At 44.9% G+C, this 24,822-nt stretch overlaps 1 protein-coding gene across 8 annotated transcripts in view; it reads left to right on the top strand.

Moving 5' to 3' along the window:
- The first annotated feature begins 15,384 nt into the window (after positions 1–15,384).
- Positions 15,385–24,822, top strand: part of TARBP1 (TAR (HIV-1) RNA binding protein 1) — a 90,941-nt gene continuing 81,503 nt past the window's right edge. For 3 of the 8 annotated variants that reach the window (XR_009210900.1, XR_009210901.1, XR_004245173.2), the window contains exons 1-3: positions 15,414–16,391; positions 21,773–21,870; positions 23,325–23,394. Coding sequence is in view for 5 of the 8 variants with exons in the window: in XM_032137586.2 (XP_031993477.1) it covers positions 15,461–16,391; positions 21,773–21,870; positions 23,325–23,394 (1,099 nt within the window). In the remaining 3 variants the exon portion in view is untranslated. Of the gene's footprint in view, positions 16,392–21,772; positions 21,871–23,324; positions 23,395–24,822 lie in introns of all 8 variants that reach the window. The other 5 variants (XM_058430921.1, XM_032137587.2, XM_032137588.2 and 2 more) reach the window with 3 other exon arrangements.

The following is a 24,822-nucleotide window of genomic DNA, read 5'->3' as shown; positions in this document are numbered from 1 at the left end:
GAGTTTCAATTTTGCAAGATGGTTGCACAACAATATGAATGTACTTAATGCCACTGACCTCTTCCCTTAAACATGGTTAAGATGGTAAATTTTAAGTTATGTGTATTTTACTAATGTTTTTTAAGAAGAAAAGAAGGAATAACCCTGGAATGTTAAATCAAGGAGTTGGTGAATGATTTCTGCTACACATTTGGGATCCTGCTCTTTCAACCTAATGGTTATACTTTTGAACATGCAAATCAAAGCAGTCACCATTCCCTCTTCCCCTCAAACAACTCTACAGTCGCTTCCCACCTAGAATGAGTCTGATATTCACAGCTGATTGTCCTACCTGGCCTGGGGTGCCCACCTGTCCTGCCTCCTCTGTCAACTCTGTTCGTTTGGCCTTCCCCATTCACCTTCTTCCCTGCTCCCACCTGCTTTGGGGTTTCCACATAGTTTCCCCTGGGGGTGGGGGAGGCTTTTTACTCAATTCTAGTCTAGTTGACTCCCTCTTTCTGTAGATATCAGCTGACATACTATTACAGGAAAGGGGCCCCGATCCAGACCCCAAGAGAGGGTTCTTGGGTTTCGCACAAGAAAGAATTCAGGGCACGTCCATAAAGTGAAAGCACGTTTATTAGAAAAGTGAAGGAATAAAGAATTGCTACTCCGTAGACAGAGCAGCCCTGAGGGTTGCTGGTTGCCCGTTTTTATGGTTATTTCTTGATGATATGCTAAACAAGGGGTGGATTATTCATGGATCCCCTTTTTAGACCATATAGGGTAACTTCCTGACATTGCCATGGCATTCGTAAACTGTCGTGGCGCTGGTGGGAGTGTATTAGTGAGGACGACCAGAGGTCACTCTCGTTGCCCTCTTGGTTTTGGCCAGCTTATTTACTACAACCTGTTTTATCAGCAAGGTCTTTATCACCTGTATCTTGTGCTGACCTCCTGTCTCACCCTGTGACTTAGAATGCCTTAACCATCTGGGAATGCAGCCCAGTAGGTCTCGGCCTCATTTTACCCAGCCCCTACTCAAGATAAAGTTGCTGTGGTTCAAACACCTCTGACAATACCATTGATCAGAGAAGCCAGTCCTACTGCACAGACTGGGGTGAAGCATCTCATCATAGGCTCTCAGCATGTTCTTTGCTTCTTTGGCACAGAGGTTGTTATAAAATCATTAATTTGGCCAGGCACGGTGGCTCATGCCTGTAATCCCAGGACTTTGGGAGGCTGAGGTGGGCAGATCACCTGAAGTCAGGAGTTCGAGACTAGCCTGGCCAATATGGCGAAACCCTGTCTCTACTAAAAATGCAAAAATTAACCAGGCATAGTGACAGGTGCCTGTAATCCCAGTTATTTGGGAGGCTGAGGCAGGAGAATTGCTTGAACCCTGGAGGTGGAGTTTGCAGTGAGCTGAGCTTGTTCCACTGCCCTCCAGTCTGGGTGACAAAGTCTCCCTGTATCTCAAATAAATAAATAAATATAAAATTATTAATTTTCCATAAGATTATTTGGACTATTCTACAGACTGAATGTTGTGTCCCCTCACATTCACATGTCAAAATCTTAACCCTCAAGGTGATGGTATTAGAAAGTGGGGCCTTTGGGAGGTAATCAGGTCATGAGGGCCAAGCCCTCATAAATGGGATTAGTGCCCTTATAAAAAAAAAAAACCCAGAGAGCTGCCTTGCCCCTTCTGCTATGTGAGAATACACTGAAAACTCAGCCCTCTGCAACCTAGAAGAGAGCCCTCACCAGACACCAAACGTGTCACTGCTCTGATCTAGGATTTCCCAGCCTCCAGAACTGTGGAAAATAAATTTCTGTAGTTTATAAGTGACCCAGTCTATGATATTGTCTTCTAGCAGCCAAGCAGACAAAGATAAACTAGACTGTAAGCTCCCTGGGGAGGCCAGGGATGGTGACCGCTCCAGTACAGTGCCGGGAGCATCACAGGCATGCCAATATCTGCTGGATCTCACATTGTTCTTACTGATCTTGACACTTTTTTATATCTTCAGGGGCATGAAAAGTGCTAAGAACCTAGGCAAAGTAAATTCATTTGAGTGTAGCCATTGTATGGCCCCTGGCACAAAAAAGGGGGGCAAAGTTATTAGCAGCAACAAGCTCTTCAAAAACCACCACTGGCTGGGCGTGGTGGCTCACGCCTGTAATCCCAGCACTTTGGGAAGCCGAGGCGGGTGGGTCACCTGAGGTCAGGAGTTCGAGACCAGCCTGACCAACATGGAGAAACCTCGTCTCTATTAAAAATACAAAATTAGCCGGGCATGGTGGTGCATGCCTGTAATACCAGCTCCTCAGGAGACTGAGGCAGGAGAATCGCTTGAACCCGGGAGGCGGAGGTTGCGGTGAGCCGAGATTGTACCATTGCACTCCAGCCTGGGCAATAAGAGCAAAACTCCGTCTCAAAACAAACAAACAAACAAACAAACAAACCCACCACTATAGTTCCCAACTGGTGGACATCAGTATTTATAGAGAACTGTGGTCAAGTGCTAAACTGCACAGCCCTGGTCATTCATATAGACATTAATATTTTTCGTAGTGTCATTTCTAGCTATGAAAAGAAATTGCCCAAAGGTTACTAGATTTGGTGCTAGTGTACTGATACCTAGATTTTCAAACTGAATGCAAATAAGATCAAGGACTATTTCGTTTACTTCCTTTACAGCCAAACCCAGCATTTTGCTCCTCCTAGCAAAAGGAATTGGGTGGGGACGATGGGGCAGTACATTTTACAATAACTTACTATTATCATTCTCTCACTGTTTCTTTGTCCTTTAAGACTTTTGCTTACACAGCCCCCCTCCCTCACTCCACCTGCCCCAAAGTCTTCTTGGTCTAGTTTCAGGTCTCCTGCTGGTAAGACGCTCAGGCTTTTTGTGTTCTTATCTGCTGCCAGATAAGGGGTGGGATGCTCTGTGTGTATCTCTCTCTCTCTCTCTCTCTCTCTCCCTCTCTCTCTCTCTCTCTCTCTGTGTGTGTGTGTGTGTGTGTAAAGGAGTGGGGAGGAGGTCTTCAATTTTGAGGATGAAGGAGGGAAACAGGAAGAGGTTTCTTCCAAGGTTTAGTCTCTGGGTAAAGTATCTAAAAAACAATTTATCCTTTCACACTGAAAAAACCTACCTTCTGCTGGTATATCTCCTTTATGGCCTTATGCTATGCACCTGGCTGTCTCCTTCCCATGCCTGGCTCACATGACAAGCTCCCTTCTTTTTCCTTAGCCTGGTTAGGTGCTGGCACAGGGAAAGCGGGAGGAAGACAAACCTGCCCTGTCACAGGGGCTTTTGTGAAATGCACAGGGAGTATACAGCAGACAGAGGTGGAAATCCACCTTGACTAATTGACTGCTAGACTGAGAAAAGTTAGTTAAATAGCACCTATTTCCTACAGACTCAGAAACATTGAAGTATTTATTAGCCGATGGGAGCAATGCTGAACTTAAAAAATAAAACCACTCATCATTAGAAAGATACGGGATTACCTGCTTGAACCTGGAGCCAGAGGTTGCAGTGAGCCGAGGTCGTGCCACTGCACTCCAGCCTGGTCAACAGAGTGAGACTCCGTCTCAAAGCCAGCTTAAAAACACACCAATTTGGCCAGGTGAGGTGGCTCATGCCTGTAATCCCAGCACTTTGGGAGACTGAGGCGGGTGGATCACCTGAGGTTGAGAGTTCGAGACCAGCCTGACCAACTTGGAGAAACCCCATCTCTACTAAAAATACAAAAAAAACTTAGCTGGGTGTGGTGATGCATGCCCGTAATCCCAGCTACTTAGGAGGCTGAGGCAGGAGAATCGCTTGAACCTGGGAGGCAGAGGTTGCAGTGAGCCAAGACTGCACCATTGCACTCCAGCCTGGGCAATAAGAGCAAAACACCGTCTCAAAATAATAATAATAACAATAATATATAAAAATAATAAAAACTCATCAATCTTTAAACTGAACATCTCAACACTTTCAGCAAAGATGTCTTTTCCTTTTTACTTTATGGCATTTGATAAACAATGCTTTCAGAAGAACGTAAGAGTTTGGGAACTCTTGTGTAGTAGAATTCTTCAGAGAAACAGAACCAATAAGATGTATGCATATATAGAAAGAGATTTATTATAAGGAATTGGCTCATGCGATTATGGAGGCTGACAAGTCCAAATGTGCACTATTGGCTGGCAGCCTGGAGACCCAGGAGAGCTGATGGTGCAGATGAAGTTTGAAGGCTGTCCGTTGGTGGAATTCCCCTTTGCTCGGGAGGCTGATCTTTCTGTTCTATTCACATTTTCAACTGATTGCATGAGGCCCACCCACGCTATGGGGGGTAATCTGTCTTACTTAGAGTTCACCAGTACAGTGTTACTGTCATCCTAAAACATCCTCATTTACAAAGAAAGAACCCAGCAGACAGCATGTTTAAGTGGGAAGAAAACATAGATGCCACACTGAAGCAGAACTAGGACAAAGCCTGCAAACTGCCTTGCAGAGGTGACTGATGCCAATGGCATCTGTTTTGTGAGGTGTAAGCCACTTTTGCCCTAATTAAGTAGAAAAAAAACCCCAAAACCCATACACTACCTCAAGTGGGAAACCTTGAAAACTGTTTCAGTAGCTCACCTTAAGAGCTTGTCACACCCTCCTGAGGAATCAGCAACATCTACTTAACAGGCAGTCAGCGCCCTCTGGCTCTGAGTCCTGGTACAAAAATTTCAATCTCTCTGCCAGACCCTCTCTACGGATACCTACTTACAAAGTCGGGAAAGGGAATTCCCAGTATTCCAGGAAAAACTATTAGTACCTCCGTAGCTCCTGTTATTGGTGATGATTTGATTGGCTTGGTATGTCCAAGTCTCTGGCTAAATGGAGCAGGTAAAACGTGTTTGGAAGCGCTTTCTCTAGACTTCAATTGCTTATCAGTGGGCTAGCAAAATAAAGACAGCCGGTAATGGATTTCACCTCCTTCTTTATTGCAAATGCAGCTATTAAAGGCCCCTCCGGTGTGCTCACACTGCCGAGAACTCCCTGGGCTTCGACTTCTCCCTGCAGTGATGTGCTGCCTTCTATGGCACCACAATTCATCATTTAATAGGAATCCTTGTGTGACTGAATCTATTGCCATCTCTTTCCTCTGTCAGAAGCAGAAGAGTAAGCGATTCTGACAGTGGCAGAGAGCCTGAGAATTCTGATTTTGCCTCAGAAGCAGGCTGGATGGGCAGGCTTAATCCTGCACTCTCTGCCTGCCAAACTCTTATGGATTTGACTGAAGACTAAAGAAGCAAGATCCAGGACTGGAAGGAGCCTCCACGGATTACCTTACAGATATTGACACGGTGCAGCCCACTTAAGCATAGGATTTTTTTTGGTTTGTTTGCAGAAAAGCAAAAAAAAAAAAAAAAAAAAAAAAAAAGAAATGAAAGTAGCTAGCAGCAGGAGTAAGAACTTTTTTTTCTTTTTAAAATGCTTTTAGATTGTGTTTAAAAGACAAACTGATGGGAAATTTGGTGACTCCAATTGTTCATAGCAGTTTTACTGGAGTCTCAGGCGACACACACAGAAGCAGTCAGTATGATATGAGTATGGTCTTGGAGACACCATGGGAGTGGGCGGGCCACCCTTTCCTCCCTTTGGTTAGTCCAGTGAACCTCTAAGTAGTCCGTGCTTCTCTTTATGTCCATCAGCCAAAGAGCAAGGCCGACCAAGCCAAGGTGAGACAGTATCTATATATAATGGAATGATTTGCTGAATGTTGAAAGGATGGCTTATCCCAATACTTAACTATTTTCCCTCCTTTCCTTGGCAATTTGCTGTGCGTATCTGCCATGTGAGTGAGGAACGTATGAGTAAGACCAGCAGTTCTCAATCCACTTGTGGAACCTTAAAAAAATATATAGACGATTGTGCCCTGTACTCAGAGTTTCTTGATGAATTGGTCTGGGGTGAGGCCCAGGCATTCAGTATGAACATGTGTCTCCCAGTGATTAAAGATTTCTGGTGATTCTACTTGTTGCTGTTTCTTTTTAGGTCTAAACGATCAAGTCTGGGCAACCGTGAATGTCAGTTTCAAGGCAGAAATGATGGTGGCAATCAGTCAGGAAGAGGCCCCTAACCCTGGAAAGAGTGAGGTGGTCAAAACTAATGGAGCTCGCAGGACTAAACGATAAGCAACTGGGTGGGAGTCCTGTACTAGATAGAAATATAGAAAACTCAACAAGGGAAGCTTGAACAAACAGGGACTTATTTTTCTCACATTATAGACTATCAAGAAATAGATATTTGCTAGCATTGGTTGAATGGCTTTAAGGAACCCAGGTTCCCTCTGCGTTTTCTCCCCTGCGACTTTTCGTGTGGTGTTTGTCATCTCGTGCTTGTTCTCTCATGGGTTCAAGTTGGCAGCTATAGGTCCAGAGAGCACTCTGTGATCAGGCAGGAAGGAACAGAGGAGAACTGTGGCAACAATGGTTTCTTTCCTTTTATCAGAAGCAAAGCTTTCCCAGACACATCCCTAGCAGACTGCTGCTTATGTCTCATCGTCCAAGACTAGCACACAGACAGCACCCATTGCCCAACTTGTAATGATGGTTGGACAAGCAGGGAACAGGCCTGTCTTGTTTGCTGCCTAAACATGAGCCATTGGCCAAGGGCCAGTATGTTGCCATCCCGAGCAAAATGAGGGTTTGACAGCGAGGGAGAAGGGAGGATGGTTGTGGGGTTAATAATGAATGGTGTCTGCCACAGATCCCCACTGGGAATTTGAGTTTTCTAGATATCACACTTACCATAAATGTGTTAATGATTCTGCAGCTGCATTTTTCCACGGAGGTTCTCTGAGGGCTTTCAGGGGGAACATCACAAGGCAAAAATTTCAGACAGAGCCTATCAAGAATCTCCTTCCCTCTCTTAGAGCCTTAGAGGTAAACCCTGAAAGCTATAGCTGAAGTCTTGCTATGTAATTGCTATTTCCTTTCTTTTTATACTTGTTTTCCACTTTGCAACTAAGAACATTTAGTTGAAAGGATGGAAAAAGCACACTGCGCTGACAACGGCACCATCTGATGTCCAGAGAAATGTCAGCTTCTGAATAGATGCTAGTTTTTGGTTATGCAACTGCCTGTGCATTCCGGACCATGAACGCATGCAAGATTTGTGCCTTTAAGAAGCATCTTTTCAGTGGGGTTGGAGCTCTGTGTACCGCTCTCAGGTCAACATTGTCATCATTCATTACGTAGTCCTACAGCCCTCACAGTGCCATGGCGCCCTTGCCTGGTGCTTCCCTCATGGTATTACAAAAGACTGTTAAGCACCTGCAGTGTGTGCCTTGAAAATCCCAAACAGTGAGTCCATGCAAATGCTCTTTTTCTTTTTTGTAGAGACAGGGTCTCACTCTGTTACCCAGGCTGGAATGCAGTGGTGTAATCACAGCTCACTGCAGCTTCAATCTCCTGGGCTCGAGTGATCCTTTTGCCTTAGGCTCCCAAGTAGCTGGGACTCTAGGCACATGCCACCACACACAGCTTTCTTTTTTTTTTTTTTGGTCGAGACAGGGTCTCCCTATGTTGCCTAGGCTGGCGTCAAATTCCTGGCCTCAAGGGATCTTCCTGCTTCTGCCTCACAGTGCTGGGATTACAGGTAAGAGCCACGATGGCTGGCCCCATGCAAACACTCGTGAAGGGAGGAGACATTTGAGAGAACATTTATCTGGATCAGCTTCCCTGACTTATGCTTTCTATTTCCCTTTTACTCTTGCTCCTTTCTCCATTACCCTTACTAAGAAGGAAGCAGTGTCCATTTCAAGTTGGGAAAGTGAGAAGAGTCAGAATTAAAGTCAGAGATGCAGCAGAGCAATCGCATCTATAGGTGCACCATTTCAGATCAGAAGGAAATAAAAAGCCATTTTTAGACACCTCATGGTGAGTTTAAAATATAAGGTATAGACAATAACATCTCTACATTCGAAGTTTGTTGGAACCAGTGTAGTCAGAGCTGTGGGATATCCAGAGGTGCAGGAGGGATCTCACGGCAGAAAATGACTCCTCGGAGGCCCCTGCTGGACATTCCCATCCAGGATGACAAAAGCACAGGCTTCTTTTTTATTTGATTTGATTTTTATTTTTGAGACGGAGTTTTGCTCTTGTTGCCCAGGCTGAAGTGCAATGGCGCGATCTTGGCTCACTACCTGGGTTCAAGCGATTCTCCTGTCTCAGCCTCCCGAGTAGCTGGGATTACAGGCGCATGCCACCACGCCCGGCTAATTTTCGTATTTTTAGTAGAGACGGGGTTTCATTATATTGGTCAGGCTGGTCTCGAACTCCTGACCTCAGGTGATCCGCATGCCTCGGCCTCCCAAAGTGCTGGGATTACAGGCATGAGCCACCGTGCCCGGAGCACAGGCCTCTTTTTAAAAACTGTACATATTTGTTGCCCGAGGAAACAGACGATGCGCTGACTTTGGGTGTAAGGCAGCAGTCCTCAACCTTTTTGGCACCAGGGACCAGGTTTCGTGGAAGACAATTTTTCCATGGAGCGGGGAGGGTGGGGGGTGGCAGCTGATTTGATAGGAGGCGGAGCTCAGATGGTAAGAGAATCTAAGGCCACTGCTGATTTGATAGGAGGCGGAGCTCAGGTGGTAACAGAATCTAACGCCGCTGCTGATTTGATAGGAGGCGGAGCTCAGGTGGTAACGCCCACTCGCCTGCAGCTCACCTTCTCCTGTGCAGCCTGGCTCCTAACAGGTCACGGAGGGGTAGCGGTTCATGGCCCAGGGGTTAGGGACCCCTGGTGTAAGGGATGCGTGAGCTAGACTGAAGTAACTAAACTTTACTACTTTAAAAGGAGGAAAACTCAGACGCTTGTCCGTAGTACACCTGCTTTTGATGTTAAAATAACAGTCACAACCCTAATTCATCTATGGATGAAGCAGGAAAATTGCAAGGAATGAGGAAAGAAAACTATTCTAAATCTTATTCACATATGGTTTCCAATGCAACTATTCATCTCCATGAGGATGCGGAGGGGAGCTGGCTGTTCACACGCTGGATCTCCTCTGTGTATCAAAGCTGCATATTGTTTCATGTTGAACCAGGCCACAACCATTTCAGCTTGCAAATGTTCATGTTTCAAGGGTAATTATGTCACTAGAAATTTTCCAGCTGATTAACTTAGAATTCTATCACTATAAAATGCTGAATTTTTATTCATCCAGGTTAAGTACTTATCGAGTAACTAACATGCTTCTGGTAATATGTTTGATATTTTGTATACAAATGAATTAAAGCAAAATCCCAATTTTTTTTGCGGGGGGGTGGACTTTTTTTTTTTGAGATGGAGTCTCACTCTGTCGCCCAGGCTGGAGTGCAGTGGCGCAATCTCAGCTCACTGCAACCTCCGCCTCCAGGTCCAAGGGATTCTCCTGCCTTAGCCTCCAGAGTAGCTGGGACTACAGGCGCATGCCACCATGCCCGGTTAAGTTTTTGTATTTTTAGTGGAGACGGGGTTTCACCATGTTGGGCAGGCTGGTCTCGAACTCTTGACCTCAAATGATCCACCCACCTCGGCTTCCCAAAGTGCTGGGATTACAAGCGTGAGCCACCGCGCCCACCCAAAATCCCAGTTCTTAAGGGGCACATAAATAGTTGCAGAAACTACACCTCCATCCATTCATACAACCATAATTTACTGAGTACCTACTATGTGCTAGACATCTATGATCTAGAATTTCTACAGGCAGTACACTGGATGTGGCAATTGTACATTTTTCTCTCTGGATGTTTTGGAGGTATTGCAGAAAAATGCACAGCCTTTGAGTCAGACAGCTCTGCTGCTTTTTTCATCCTGTGATATCAGGGCAAGTAACTCAACCTGTCCTATCTTCAGTTTCCTCATCTGTAAAATAAAAGTACAAACACGGCCGGGCGCGGTGGCTCACGCTTGTAATCCCAGCACTTTGGGAGGCCGAGGCGGGCAGATCACGAGGTCAGGAGATCGAGACCACGGTGAAACCCCGTCTCTACTAAAAATACAAAAAATTAGCCGGGCGTGGTGGCGGGCGCCTGTAGTCCCAGCTACTCGGAGAGGCTGAGGCAGGAGAATGGCGTGAACCCGGGAGGCGGAGCTTGCAGTGAGCCGAGATTGCGCCACTGCACTCCAGCCTGGGCGACAGAGCGAGACTCCGTCTCAAAAAAAAAAATAAAAAATAAATAAATAAATAAATAAATAAATAAATAAATAAAAGTACAAACACTTCGTTTACGAGTTGTTTTGAGGGTGAAGTGCAATAATATATACAGACAGATATTACCATGTCTGGTCTTTAATAAGTGTTGTAACGATTAGCCAGTATTATTACTACAATCAAAAGTTTGAGGAAGGCTGGGTGCAGTGGCTTACGCCTATAACACTTTGGGAGGCCGAGGTGGGCGGATCACTTGAAGTCAGGAGTTCAAGACCAGCCTGGCCAACATGGTGAAACCCCATCTCTACTAAAAATACAAAAATTAGCTGGGTGTGGTAGTGCACGCCTGTAATCCCAGCTACTCAGGAGGCTGAGGCAGGAGAATTACTTGAATCTGGGAGGCAGAGGTTGCAGTGAGCCGAGATCGTGCCACTGCCCTGTAGCCTGGGCAACAGAGTGAGACTTTGTCTAAAAAAAAAAAAAAAAAAAAAAAAAAAGTTTGGAGAATACAGAAATAGAAGTAAGTTACGACCAGGGGCATTACGAATGGCTTCTTAGAGAGATGCCTCAAAATTTGGGTCTTCGTAGAGGAGGAGATGGCTATTCACTCAGTAAGTGTTACTGGGCTGTATGCCGTGGCTCACGCCTGTAATCCCAGCACTTTGGGAGGCCGAGGTGGGTGGATCTCCTGAGGTCAGGAGTTCGAGACCAGCCTGGCAAACCTGGTGAAACTCCGTCTGTACTAAAAATACAAAAATTAGCTGGGTGTGGTGGTGGGCGCCTGTAATCCCAGCTACTCGGGAGGCTGAGGCAGGAGAATCACTTGAACCCTGGAGTCGGAGGTTGCAGTGAGCTGAGAATTGTGCCATTGCACTCTAGCCTGGGTGACACAGCAAGACTCCATCTAAAAAAAAAAAAAGCATTACTGAAGCGTGATATGTCTGGGATGAGGTACTGGCATGAGTATAATAACAGACAAAACCTCATACTACATGCCTAGCCCTCAAATTGCTTAGAGGGGAGGAGTGGGGGGGCAGAGAAATAACCTGCAATTGCAACACAGTGTGACCATTGCTGTGTTAGTGACATGCCAGGATGTTTGGGGAATTTGAAAGAGGGTCACCTAATTTAACGGGGCATTAGTGGCAGGAGAAAGGTATCAAGTAATGAACTTTCTGGAGAGATAACATTTGAACTTTGTCTTGAAAGAAAAAAAAGTCAGGTGGAGAAGGGATAAGCGCTTTCCAAAAGAGAGAAGGGCTTTTGAAAAAACACAAAGAAAAGTGAGAGCACACATGTTTTAGGGACTTCAAAATTAAGGTGTAAATGGGGCTTGTCAGGAGCGTGAAGATGGAGAATTAGGCAGGCATTCCATCTTGAGGCATCTTGGATGACATGCTAAGAAACTCAACCATGATTCTGAGGGCTCTGGGTAGCCAATGATGTAATTTTAGGAAGATTATCCTAGTACCAATATGGAGTATGTATGACCAGGAGCACTAGGAATGGCTTCCTAGAGAGATGCCTTGAAATGTGAGTCTTCATAAAGGAGTAGGAGATGGCTATTCACTCGATAAGCGTTACTTAAATGTGATATAGCTGGGAGTGGGGTAGGTGGTGATTGCTATTATCTTGGCAAGAAATGAGGAGGGTCTAAAACTAAGGTATTAGTGGGGCACAGAGAGGAGGGATCACCGAGAGATTTAGAAAGTTGCATGGAAACTTTGAGGAGTGATTGCATGTGAGAATCAAGTAGGAAGTGTATTGGTTCCCAGATTTTTGACTTGGGCAACTTGGGAATGATGGCCATTTCCCTAAACAGGGAATTCCTGGGAAGAAGTATATTGGTGGGGAGTAATGATCCTGGGGGAAGGGATGAAGGGAATGAGGTTAGATTTGTAAAAGTGGAGACTGAGAATGATGTCCTGAATAATATTCAAATGAAGATGTGTGGTAGGCAGTTGGAGAAATAGGTTTCGAGCTATCTCCTAAGGATAAGTCTCAGGAGAGAGACCTAGGCTGGAGATACAGATTTTTTCATCATTAGCATGTAAATGGTAATCAGATCTATAGTGTTAATGAAGTTATTCAGAGAAAATTTACAGAGTGAGGAAAAGAGAGACCTGAAGATAAAACCCTGGAAATATCACTATGGACAGGTCAGGGGGAAAAATAAGATGCTGAAAGAAAGAGAGAAGAAACAGCTGAGGAAGCAGAGAAAAGAAAGAACAAGACGAAGTCATGGATGAAAACCAGAGTGAGACAGTATTTCAAGAAATAGGAAATACTCCACAGAGTCCATTCTGGTAAGAACGAAAAAGGGCAGCTCTGGCAATTAGGAATCGCTGCCCACATTGGTGAATCAGAAAAGTGGTATTGTGGGAAATATTCTGGGAGAGAAGACAGTGCAAACATGTTGTGAGTAAAGAGGAGAGTTCCATGTGCCTGACATGGGGCAGAGAAGGCGGAATCAGGCTATGAGGCCAGCTGGCTTTTCCCCAATCCCAATAAGCCTTCAATGCCGTGCTCTGCAGTTGGGCTTTATTATGAAGGCAACAGAGAATAAAACACATAGGCCAACTTGTTTTTTTTGTTTGTTTGTTTTTTTGTTTTTTGGTATAAGTCATTTTTCAAGATTGAGGTAAACTTTTTTTTGTTTGTTTGTTTTTGTTTTTTTAGACCGAGTCTCACTCTGTCGCCAGGCTGGAGTGCAGTCGTGTGATCTTGGCTCACTGCAACCTCTGCCTCCTGGGTTCAAGCGATTCTCCTGCCTCAGCCTCCCGAGTAGCTGGGATTACAGGCATGCACCACCATGCCCAGCTAATTTTTTGTATTTCAGTAGAGATGGGGTTTCACCACGTTGGCCAGGATGGTCTCGATCTCCTGACCTCATGATCCACCTGCCTAGGCCTCCCAAAGTGCTGGGACTACAGGCGTGAGCCACTGCGCCCAGCTGATTGAGGTAAACTTTCTGCAGAGAAAAATGCATAGATCTTAAGGGTTCAGTTCAAGGAGTCTTGACAAATGTGTAACAACACCCTGATCAACATAAAATATTTTCATCACCCCAGAAAGTTCCTTTGTGCCTAATTCTAGTCATATCTCTACTCCCTATATGCAACTACTGTTCTCATTTCTATCCTTCAGATTACTTTTGTCTATTCTTGGATTTCATATAAATGAAATCATGCAATGTAAACTTTGTGACTGGCTTTCTTTGTTTAACATATTGTTTCTGAGACTTATCCATGTTGAGCGGATTAGCAATTCATTGTCTTATTGCTGGGAGCATTATTATATAGATAGATCATAATTTTTTATTCATTCTTCTATTTGATGCACATGTAGGGTGTTACCTAACATCTACTAGGTTGTTACAAGCTTTTGGCTATAATGAATAATGTTGTCAAAAACATTCTTCTGCAAGCTTTTTTTTTTTGAAACATGTTTTCATTTATTTTAGGTAATTACCTGGGGGTGAAATCGCTGAATCATAAAGTAGCTATATTATAACTTTACGAGAAACAGTTTCTAAAGTGACTGTACCATTTTCATGCCCACCAGTAATGTATGAGAATTCCAGTTGCTCCACATCCTTGGTCTTTGCCGTTTAGTGTTTTCGAGCTTTTAAATATTAGCCATTCTCATCAGTATGAAGTGGTATCTCATTGTGGGTTTAATTTGCATTTTTTCTGATGACTAATGATGTTGAACACTTTTCCAAGTGCTTATCATTTGTGTATCTTCATTTGTTAAGTGCTCAAGACATTTGCTCATTTATATTTGTTAGATATATGTTGAGAGAAATAATAGTTTTCTGCACATTTTATGTTGAAGGTAATTGATATTTACTGACACATGTTAAAAGGGCTTAAAATAGAACCATTTATGCATTTTGTCAATGAAAAACGGAATGACTGAAATATGAAAAAAGTCTTGTCTGTGTAATGTCAGATAACCTTAAGTTTAAGTCAGATAACTTTATATAAAAATAACAGTAAATTTAAATAACTAATTTTTGTCTTATCTATTATGTTATTATATGTCAAGCTCTTTGAAGTTGGGACCCTGTTTTCCCTATTGACTAAGGGGCAGATCTTTGTGTTTAGTAGCGAAGAAAACCCCATGTCACTGATCCAGTTTGTCTCAAATTGAGCCAGGAACCAAATCCGCACCATGCATGCTGAGGTGAGGTTTTCTGTTTCTCTATTTAGCAATGGATGCTGTCAGAAATACAGAAAAGACAGACACAGGGACTATTTTTGAGTTTGCACATGGGAGCACATGCATTGTGCGGGAGGCTGTGCATCCTGGAGCCATCTTGGGCATTTGGCTGTGAGGGCTAGCGTGGGCATCTTGGTTTTAGCTGAATCCTAGCACATTGTTATAGGTACCTCTAAGGCAGGAGAATAGGAGCCTGGAGGCAGGGAATCTAAAAACTCCCTAGAACCAAATCAGGTAGAAACATTTCAGCTATGACAGGAAATATCCTCTTCATTTACATAGGGAGTACACCAAGGAAATAACTTTGCAACTTCATTTTATCCTCTTCATTTACGTAGTGTGTACACCAAGTAACCAATTGAAACCTCTATAGGTATTTAAACCCCAGAAAATTCTGTAACCAGCCCCCCTTGAGCGGCTCGCTCGGGTCTGCCCCCACCCTGTGGAGAGTACTTTTTCAATAAATCTCTGCTTTTGTGGCTTCATTCTGTCTTTGCTTTGTTTGTGCGTTTTGTCCAATTCTTGGACCTGGACACCCTCCACCGGTAACACTTCTCACTCCTGGCCTTATGTCTAAATCATTCTTGTGTTTTCATGACTTATTTTTAATGCAGATGTCCAGAACCAATTTCAGGCCTACTGTGTCAGTCCCTTTGTGGATGGTGCCCAGCATGCAACGTTTGGAAAATAATCTGAAGTGATTCTGCTGTGCACTTTCTGTGAACTGGTTTATGCTCACAGGCACGCCTGATTTAGGGTCCTGGGCAGACCAACCTCCAATCAGGAATCGATGAAGCTGGTGTAGATACTACATTAACTTTTAACGAGGGCCTCGTTTCTCCTAAAAATAAGAGACCAGGTGGGTTCTATCTTAGGCAGGATTGGTGGCAGGAACCCAAGACACGCTGAGCTGGACGGAGCCCGGCTGGGATCCCCCGCTCTGCGGCCGCGCGCCCGGCTCCGTCGGCGCACGCGCACGCAGGGGCCGGCCGGTCCTGTGCGCACGCATCGCGCACGCTGGCGCCTTCCTTTGGGAGCCCGGGCCGGTGGCGCGGGCGCTCGGCAAATGGAGTGGGTGCTCGCGGAAGCGCTGCTCTCGCAGAGCCGGGACCCCCGGGCCCTGCTTGGGGCGCTGTGCCAAGGGGAGGCATCCGCGGAGCGCGTGGAGACGCTGCGCTTCCTTCTGCAGCGGCTCGAGGACGAGGAGGCGCGCGGCAGCGGGGGCGCAGGCGCGCTCCCGGAGGCGGCGCGCGAGGTGGCTGCAGGGTACCTCGTGCCACTGCTGCGCAGCCTGCGCGGACGCCCCGCGTGCGGCCCGGACCCCAGTCTGCAGCCTCGCCACCGCCGGCGCGTGCTGAGGGCGGCAGGCGCGGCCCTGCGCTCGTGCGTCCGCCTGGCCGGGCGTCCGCAGCTGGCGGCCGCGCTGGCAGAGGAGGCGCTGCGCGATCTGCTCGCCGGGTGGCGCGCGCCTGGCGCCGAGGCTGCCGTGGAGGTGCTGGCAGCCGTCGGGCCCTGTTTGCGGCCCCGCGAGGACGGGTCGCTGCTGGAGCGCGTGGCGGGGGCCGCCGTCGCCCTGGCGCTGGGCGGGGGCGGGGACGGGGATGAGGCTGGGCCTGCAGAGGACGCGGCGGCGCTGGTGGCCGGGCGACTGCTGCCAGTGCTGGTCCAATGCGGCGGGGCGGCGCTGCGGGCCGTGTGGGGCGGGCTGGCCGCGCCCGGGGCGTCCCCGGGGTCCGGTCGCGTAGAGGAGAAGCTGCTGGTCCTGAGCGCCCTGGCCGAGAAGCTGCTGCCCGAGCCCGGCGGCGACCGCGCCCGCGGCGTGCGCGAGGCGGGCCCGGACGCCCGGCGCTGCTGGCGCTTCTGGAGGACGGTGCAGGCGGGGCTGGGCCAGGCGGACGCCCTGACGCGCAAGCGAGCGCGCTACCTGCTGCAGAGGGCGGTAGAGGTGTCGGCGGAGCTGGGGGCCTACTGCACCTGCGGGCCCCAGGAAGGAAACGGTACCTACCTGTTTGCCCTCCAGCCTAGTGCTACCTACTTGGCTGCCGCGGAGGGGAGCCTTCCTGCTTCTGAAAACTAGCTTATCGGGGTCGTCACTCTGATCCATGCAGAATTTGGTTATTCCGGGTTGCTCTCCTAAAGCCTGAAAACCTTTGGAACCCCTTCCTGAGGGTGTTCTCTGAAGTCACAAATCACTGCAGTTGGGAACGTTCTGACCCAGAGCCGGTGGAATACAGCACCCGTGGAATAGTTTAGGAAGATGACGGAGCCCGTGCAAGATTTTAGAGACCCAAATCTGCACTATATCATGGTAGATTCATCCCAATAGGAACGGTTGATATCTATCAAGTTGAAAGAAAAATTATTCGTTATTTATCTGTACTGACCAGTGAATTGAGTCTTGAGTGTTAGAATTAAGCGTCTTAGAGGCCATCACACTCTTTTGAAATTTCCCCTGATAATTAGGAACAGGATTTACTAATTGTTAAACATGTTTCTGAAGTCGACCTTTTGAGTGTATTTTTGCCATTGATTTAATAGAATGAATCATTTTATTTTTTAACTTTTTGACCTGTGCTCCCTACTATGTGCAAGGGTAATGAAACAGCGAGGCCTCCCTTCAAGTTGGTATGTTACTGTCGATTGGTTTGACTTTAGTCATGTTAAATTTGCGTTTAAACTATCAAAGTACAAAGTAGATTGACTCAAAATTGTCTCAGTAGAATATTTCTACTTTTTCAACGGTAGCTGACCATTTATTACAGGTAAAGGATTTTTGTTCGGCTGAAGTTGTGAGGTTATATTTTCAAGTAATTTTAAAACATTACATAGTAAATATTTGAACAGTCCACAGATGGGTGTGATCATCTCTGAGAGTGTTCACTGGAAACCATTTTGAAAATCATCAGAAGTTAAACATTCATTTATTTGCATGAGTTAGTTATTTTGCAGTGGTTTTTTTTTTGTTTGTTTGTTTTGATGGAGTTTCGCTCTTGTTGCCCAGGCTGGAATGCAGTGGCACAATCTCCGCTCACCACAACCTCCACTTCCCAGATTCAAGCGGTTCTCCTGCCTCCGCCACCCGAGTAGCTGGGATTACAGGCATGCGCCACCACACCCGACTAATTTTGTATTTTCAGTAGAGACGGGGTTTCACCGTGTTGGTCAGGCTGGCCTCGAACTCCCGACCTCAGGTGATCCACACGCCTTGGCCTCTCAAAGTACGGGGATTACAGGCGTGAGCCACCGCGTCCGGCCAGTTATTTTGCAGTTTTAAGGATGAGCAATGGTGTTTCCATGCTTCCTGCAACTCCCATTTCCTCTGTTACAGAAAGCAAATCCTGTTGCCTCTTTTAATGGAATATTTTGGGATTTACCCCTATGTCTTGATGTAATATATCTTAGTTATATCATAAAATATATTGTCATAGTTAAAATTTTAGTTAAATGCGTGTTCAGCATTTGTAAAATTATGACTGTAAATGCTGCTCACAGGTGATCTGTGTAGGAAACTGATCATTTTTCTCTTCCTGCAAGTTTTTCATACAGTTTTGACGTTTTAAAATGTGTTTGGTTCTTTCTATACTTACCACGAATTCCTCCTTAAATTCTTAACCAGTTGACTAAATCTTTCCTCTACAAAATCAGATCATCAGAGGTTTTATAAGTTTTCCTGAAGAAGTTTCTCCCAGAGTCCCCTTACATGCCCAGGTGTGGCAGGTTTCTCCCTGTGCCTGGTGCACAGACCTCACGCTTTCCCCGGGATTCCCTTCACCTGGGTGTTCTGTTGAATCTCATTTCCTGTAGTTCATATCTTCCTCTTTTTTGCTTTACTCACTTGTATCAGTGCAGTGCATTCTCTAGCAGTTTCCTGAAATAGGATTTTTTTAAGGTCTTGTTTGTCTGATAATTCCATCAAATGCTCCTTTATGTCTGCCATCATGTTTTTCTCTCGTTTCCATTTGACACTTTTGGAGTTTCTCTCCTGAAAATCCCCATCTGCTCATCTGTTTATGCATATTGTTTACCTTTTCCAAAAGATCCTTTAGCATATTAATTATAGTTATCTGCAAGTTCGATACCTGGACCATCTAAGTTTGGCTTTGTTTTCTGTTGTAGTGTTTGGCTATGGAGTCACTTTTTTTAATGTCTTACTATAATAACAGCAGAGATGGAGGTAAATATTTCTGCCTAGGGATAGGCACCCTTACTCTGTGGTGTTGAGTTAGTCTAGTTTGTAGTTGAGCTGGGTTTGGCGTTGGTTGCTATATTTGTTTTCAGTGCACTTTACAAACTTTTCCCAGATTTTGTGGCTACTTGCTTAGCTGAAGCCTGGAATCCTGAAAGGTTTTTCTCCAGCCTGGGAGGCCTGTGTCACCGATGCAGGTCTTCAGCCAAGGCTTCGTCCCTACCTCAGGGGTAGATGGCTGATGCTTGTTCCCTGGTGCAAGAGATGAGGCAGGGGCTTTTCATTTCTTCCACTGCAGCTTTGTATTAGGCCCCATGTGTCTGAGCGTCAGCATTCCTGCCCTTTCGCTGTCTCTGCTCCCTCTCCAGTGGCAATAATCGTTGCCTCCAACTTAGGGGTGTTAGTTTCCTGGCCCTAACCTGTGGCAGCTGCATTCTGCGTGCGTGTCTGTGGTAGGTCTTGGGTAGCGTCCTGCCCTCCTCCAGCACCTGCAGACCAGCTTTGTATCAGTGCAGGATATCTGGCAGTAAGGCTTTTCCTTCCCCTTCCACAGCATAAGATGCATTCGCCTAGTGTCAGTGCCGGGTGAAGGGAGCAAGTTCTGTCCCTGCCCTAGAGGCAGCCAACTTTTGCTCCTATCAAGGCAGGGACAAGAGTGAGAGTGTGGGAAGGTTTTCTGCTCCTCCACAAGGGGCAGACAGCTTTGGCCTCCTGTCGGAGAAGGGTCCAGGGGGCAGGCACGTTTTGGCAGTTGATCACCATCTTGTACTCCTGCAGGGCATGGCTGGGCCTCTCTAGTTAGTCCTGCTGCCCTGGGTGCCTGCGCCTCTGAAGATCTCCTGCCCTGGCCACAGTCTCTCTCGAGAGCACCAGGGCAGGCTTGAAGAAAAGAGCTGGTGAATGGATGTGGACTCCCTCAGCAAGCTGTCAGGCTAGCCCACCTTGGTCTTTAAAAACTTGTCAAGATGCCATTTTTAAAACTGCTTTTTGGGTGACCGTGTCTTGCTCCTGTGCCAGAGGTAGAACAGATAAGTGGCCTTTCCATTCTTGGAGCGGCTTCCTTACTTTTAGAATTCAGACCACCTGGTTGCATTGTGACCTCAGCTCTGATGCTCCCCCAACCCACCACACAACAGTTTAGGATTTTGTAGATTTTTCAGCCTATCCTCTTTGTATGACGATAACGATCTCCGATGGTTTTCTATATCCTAATCAGCAGCTGAAACCATGCATATTTAAATGCCTTTATTTTGTCCTCATATTTCATTGATGGTTTGACTGAGGGTAGAATTCGAGCCTGGAAGATATTTCCATGCAAAATTTTAAAGGTATCTATCTATTGTCCCAGAAGCTAGAGCTTCCATTATTGCTGTTGAGAAATCTGAAACCATTCTGAATCCTGTTTATTTATACAGGAACCGTTTTTCTCTATGGAAGGGTGTAGGATCAGTGGCTCTAGCATTCTGAAATTTCACAGTTTTTATAGGGGTCTATTTTCATCCTTGTGCTGGGCACTTGCTGGACCTCCTGTGCAATCTGGAAATCATGTTCTTCAGTTCTGGGAAATTTTCTAGAATATTTTGTGGATTATTTCGTCCCTTTCTGTTTTCTGTTCTTTTTTTAGATACTGAACTTCCTGGACTTTCTTGAAAGCATCTTTTCTCTCTTAAGGCTTTTCTGTGATTTTGGATTGAGTTTTTTTTTTTTTAATGTCCCCTTTGTGTGTGTGTGTGTGTGTGTGTGTGTGTGTGTGTGTTTTTAGAGACAAATCCTCGCTCTTGCCCAGGCTAGGGTGCAGTGGCGTGATTATAGCTCATTTATAACTTCAAAATACTGGGCTCAAGTGATCCTCTCCTCTCAGCCTCCGGAGAAGCTGGGACGATAGGTGTGCACCACCATGGCCTGATAATTTTTTAAATTTCCTCGTAGAGACAGGGTCTTGCTAAGTTGTACCAGGCTGGTCTCAAGCTCCTGGCCTCAAGCACTCCTCCTGCCTCAGCCTCCCAAAGTGTTGGGATTACAGGCCTGAGCCACCATGCCTGGTCAGAATGTCCCCTTTTTAATAATATCCTGTTCTTATAATACTACTTTCTTCTTAAGATATTACCGAAAGCTCTTTTTAAAGTTTTCTTCTCCCTGTGTAATTTTGTTTTCTCCAATTTCCTCCTCCTACTCCATTTGTTTTGGTCTTGATCTTTAGTGTAGAGGTTTCCCCAACTGTCTGATGATTCTTCGATCCCTATTTATGTTTAAGGATAAGAAATCAAAATTGGGTTTAAAGCTCTAAGCCCATGAGTGGTGCTGTTGACTGAACTTCACCATAAGGTGATTTGGCCAAGCCATTTCATTAGGGAATCTCTGATATATTTTCAGATCTTTCCTCCTGGGCTGGCCAGACTCTGCAGAGAACATCTTCCAGTTGTCTGATGCATAGTGAGGGCTTGGCCAGCATGCTGGGACCTGAGGGGGCAGGTAGAGAGGAGTCTCAGCACCCAGGGTGCACACATGTTCGCTGAGTCCCCTTTGTCAGTAGGACTGATGTCTGCTGTGTCCTGTGCCTCCCAATTCAGAGACCCACTATTTTACCTTCTCCAGAAAAGCAGTTCTAGTCTTTTTCCTGTTCAGGACATAGGAAAGAGGCCTGAGGATGTGACTGTTTCTTAAACACTGAACACATCCTCTTTGGTTTAGCCTCACTTTTCACTCCACTTACCAGAGTAACTTTTGCAGCCACTTCCTTCGGTTCTGGGGGATTTTGCAGTGTAAATCAAATTGTTTCCTGGCTTTCCCTTTGTCAACTTAAAATTCTCATGACTTGAGTCAACTTGATTTTCATCTGATTTTCAGATTCTGTATTTTATTGCTGTTGTCTGCCCCGTGTTCTCCATTCTTTTGGGGTTTTGCCCTTGAAAAATCCTTTACTGTTATAGTGAGATTCTTAGGGAGAGAAAGTAGAGTTTATATATGCAAATCTGCCATTTTTACCCAGAACTCCAAAACAGTAATCTTAGTGTAAAAAAAATATCTCCCTCTGAGATTCCTAAGCCCCCTATCCAGGCTCTGATACAGGGGCACCTCCATTATTAGAGAATCCATTTGGTAATAGTGGCATTATTTTAAGAACTGCTGTCGTTGAGAAACTTATGAAATTTGCAAAAGGAAGAACTAATTTTCTTTTTTAAACCATATCAGGCCCAAGTCTGTTTTGGTGGTCTGAGAAGAAAAAAGATGAGCTTCTAAAGTTTTGGGAAAATTATATTTTAATTATGGAGACTTTAGAAGGAAATCAGGTGAGTGTTTTTCTATTTTCGCAAATCCTACAGTGGATAACATTTTTTCTTTTTTAAAAACATTCATTAAAAGCGATACAAAAAGACTAACTCAGATATAGCTGGTGATGATAGAATCTAAATATACTTTGTTTTCTGGCATAAATGCAACTTAGAGTGTAAGTTGTTTCAGAAAGTTAAAGAATACTTTCAGTTGACTTAAATTATTCAAAAATTTGATCTTCCCTTGCCATTCTAAAACTTGAACGTTTATCAGTATCAGTACCACCCAAATGGCTTATTATAAAGTATAAATTGCCATGCCCTGTCCTCAGACTTTCTGGTTCAGTAGGTTGGGGTGGAGCCTGGGACTTTTGAGTTTTTTTTGTTTTGTTTTTTTTTGAGACAGAGTCTTGCTCTCTCACCCAGTCTGGGGTTCAGTGGCACGATCTCAGCTTACTGCAACATCCGCCTCCTGGGTTCAAGTGATTCTCCTGCCTCAGCCTCCCAAGTAGCTGGGACTGCAGCCATGACACTGGCTGATTTTTGTATTTTTAATAGAGATGGGGTTCCACCATGTTGGCCGGGCTGGTCTTGAACTCCTGACCTCAAGTAATCCACCCGCCTCGGCCTCCAAAAGTGCCGGGATTACAGGCGTGAGCCACCGCACCCGGCCAGGACTTTGAGTTTTTTACAAGTTCCCAGGTGATATGTATGCTGCTGTTCTGGGAACTACGCTTTGAGAACCATGGTTTCCATTCTGCAAGTTGGGGACCACAGAGGTGCCAGCCATCTGTGGAGTCATTGTGAGGTGTCAATCCAAATGTGCGCCATACGTTGTTTGTGGACTTGAAATAAATAATTACTTATATGTGCTAAATGTATATAGATGCAAGGAGGAGTAAAGAAAAAGCATTTCTAAATTCAAATTAACTTCTATGGTTTTCTTTAATTGGTAGATCCATAAAACCCCCATTATTTATTTAGAAACCCAAATTTATCCATATTTTGAAGGATATGTAAATTAAACTCAAGCAAACATGTCAGCAACTTTGGCTACGTGGTATTAAGAACATGGAACTCCGAATTGGCCCTTCTAAGCGTGTGCAGCCATGAACAACTTGAGTGACTAGAGAAAAACATTTCAGTGTTTTTTTTCTCTTTGTAATATCTTAGTATTGGCAGTCCTACCTGCCTCCCAGGACAGTTGAGGATTCTATGACATGATTTATGATAATCACTATATAAATGGTAGACTTTAATGTAGCTATAATGTGGTTATATTCATTAGCTTTGCCATACTCAGTCTTACATACCTGAATCATACTATTGTTTGAAAAACTGGATAGATCAGTCTCTTTCTACATATGTTTTATAGAAACAGAAGAGCTACTGTGAAATAAAGAGGTGAAAATTGCCTGACATTTTTCAAGATGCATTTTCATTTCATATGATTTTTTTGCTCTTATTTTTAGATACATGTTATAAAGCCAGTTTTACCAAAGCTAAACAATCTGTTTGAATATGCGGTGTCAGAGGAAAACGGTAACAATTACTTTTATTTGATTTTTTAATAACATTTATGGTTTTCCCTCGATTTTGTAACTAATTCCTGTTCATTGTAGAGAATTTTGAAAAACTATAAAAGTGTACAGAAGAAAATATAATCATCTTATAATGCTGCCACCGAGAGATAACAGCTGTTACCATTCCAGATACACACCTTCTGGATCATGTTGTTCATGTTTATCTCACTTAGCATAATAACTATATCCATCTACTTATATCCTTAAATCGTCTTTAAGAGCACAATTTTGGGCCAAGCGTGGTGGCTCATGACTGTAATCCCAGCACTTTGGGAGGCAGAGGTGGGCGGATCACCTGAGGTCAGGAGTTCAAGACCAGCCTGGCCAACATAGTGAAACTCCGTCTCTACTGAAAACACAAAAATTAGCTGGGCATGGTGGTGCATGCCTGTAGTCCCAGCTACTCGAGAGGCTGAGGCAGGAGAATCACTCGAATCCAGAAGGCGGAGGTTGCAGTGAGCCAAGATCACGCCGCTGCACTGCAGCCTGGTGACAGAGCAAGACTCCATCTCAAAAAAAAAAAAAAAAGAACACAATTTAAAATAGCCACAGAATTTTCTATAATTAAGAGATGTGGTTAATTTTTTAAACCATTGATGATGGAAAATTTCAAACATTTATAGAATGAGAAGAGCGTGTGTGACGCAGCTACCACCCTCTTTAATAACGATCCTCTCATGGCCAGCCTTGCTTAGTGTATCCTATGTAGCCTTTCCTGTTCCCTTCTCACTAAATGGTTTTGAAGCACATCCCTAGATATCCTATCATTTTATCTGTGAATATTTCAGCACATTTCTTTAAAAGATAAGGACTTGTCGATAGGGTTTCAATGATGACATAGTCTGTGGTTTTAATAATTGCTCTTTTTTTTTTTGTTTTTGAGATGTGGAGTCTTGCAATCTGTTTCCCAGGCTGGAGTGCAGTGGGATGATCTCGGCTCACTGCAGCCTCTGCCTCCCGGGTTCAAGCAATTTTTTTGCCTCAGCCTCCCAAGCAGCTGAGATTACAGGCATGTGCCACCACACCTGGCTAATTTTTGTATTTTTAGTAGAGACTGGGTTTTGCCATGTTGGCCAGGCTGGTCTCAAACTCCTAACCTCAGGTGATCCACCTGCCTCAGCCTCCCAAAGTGCTGGGATTACAGTGAGCCACCGTGCCTGGCCAATAATCACTCTTTGGTATGAATATATCTTTTTAACTGGTTTCCATTCTTATTCACTTGGTGTATCTTTTCCAGTGTTTCTTAAGTTTTCAGTTATTGTTCTGTATCTTGTACTTCTTAGGAAGAGAAAATTCCGGGATATAATTTCAAATATGTTTATAAGCCCTTGATCACTATATTATGAGAGCTTTTTAGGGATACACAATGAAGCTGGAGCTTCCTAAA

Source organism: Hylobates moloch, unplaced genomic scaffold (genome assembly GCF_009828535.3).
Source record: "Hylobates moloch isolate HMO894 unplaced genomic scaffold, HMol_V3 SCAFFOLD_18, whole genome shotgun sequence".
Taxonomy (NCBI): Eukaryota; Metazoa; Chordata; class Mammalia; order Primates; family Hylobatidae; genus Hylobates; species Hylobates moloch.
The sequence above is the reverse complement of the archived record's forward strand: the minus strand, read 5'-3'. Positions and strand labels throughout refer to the sequence as shown.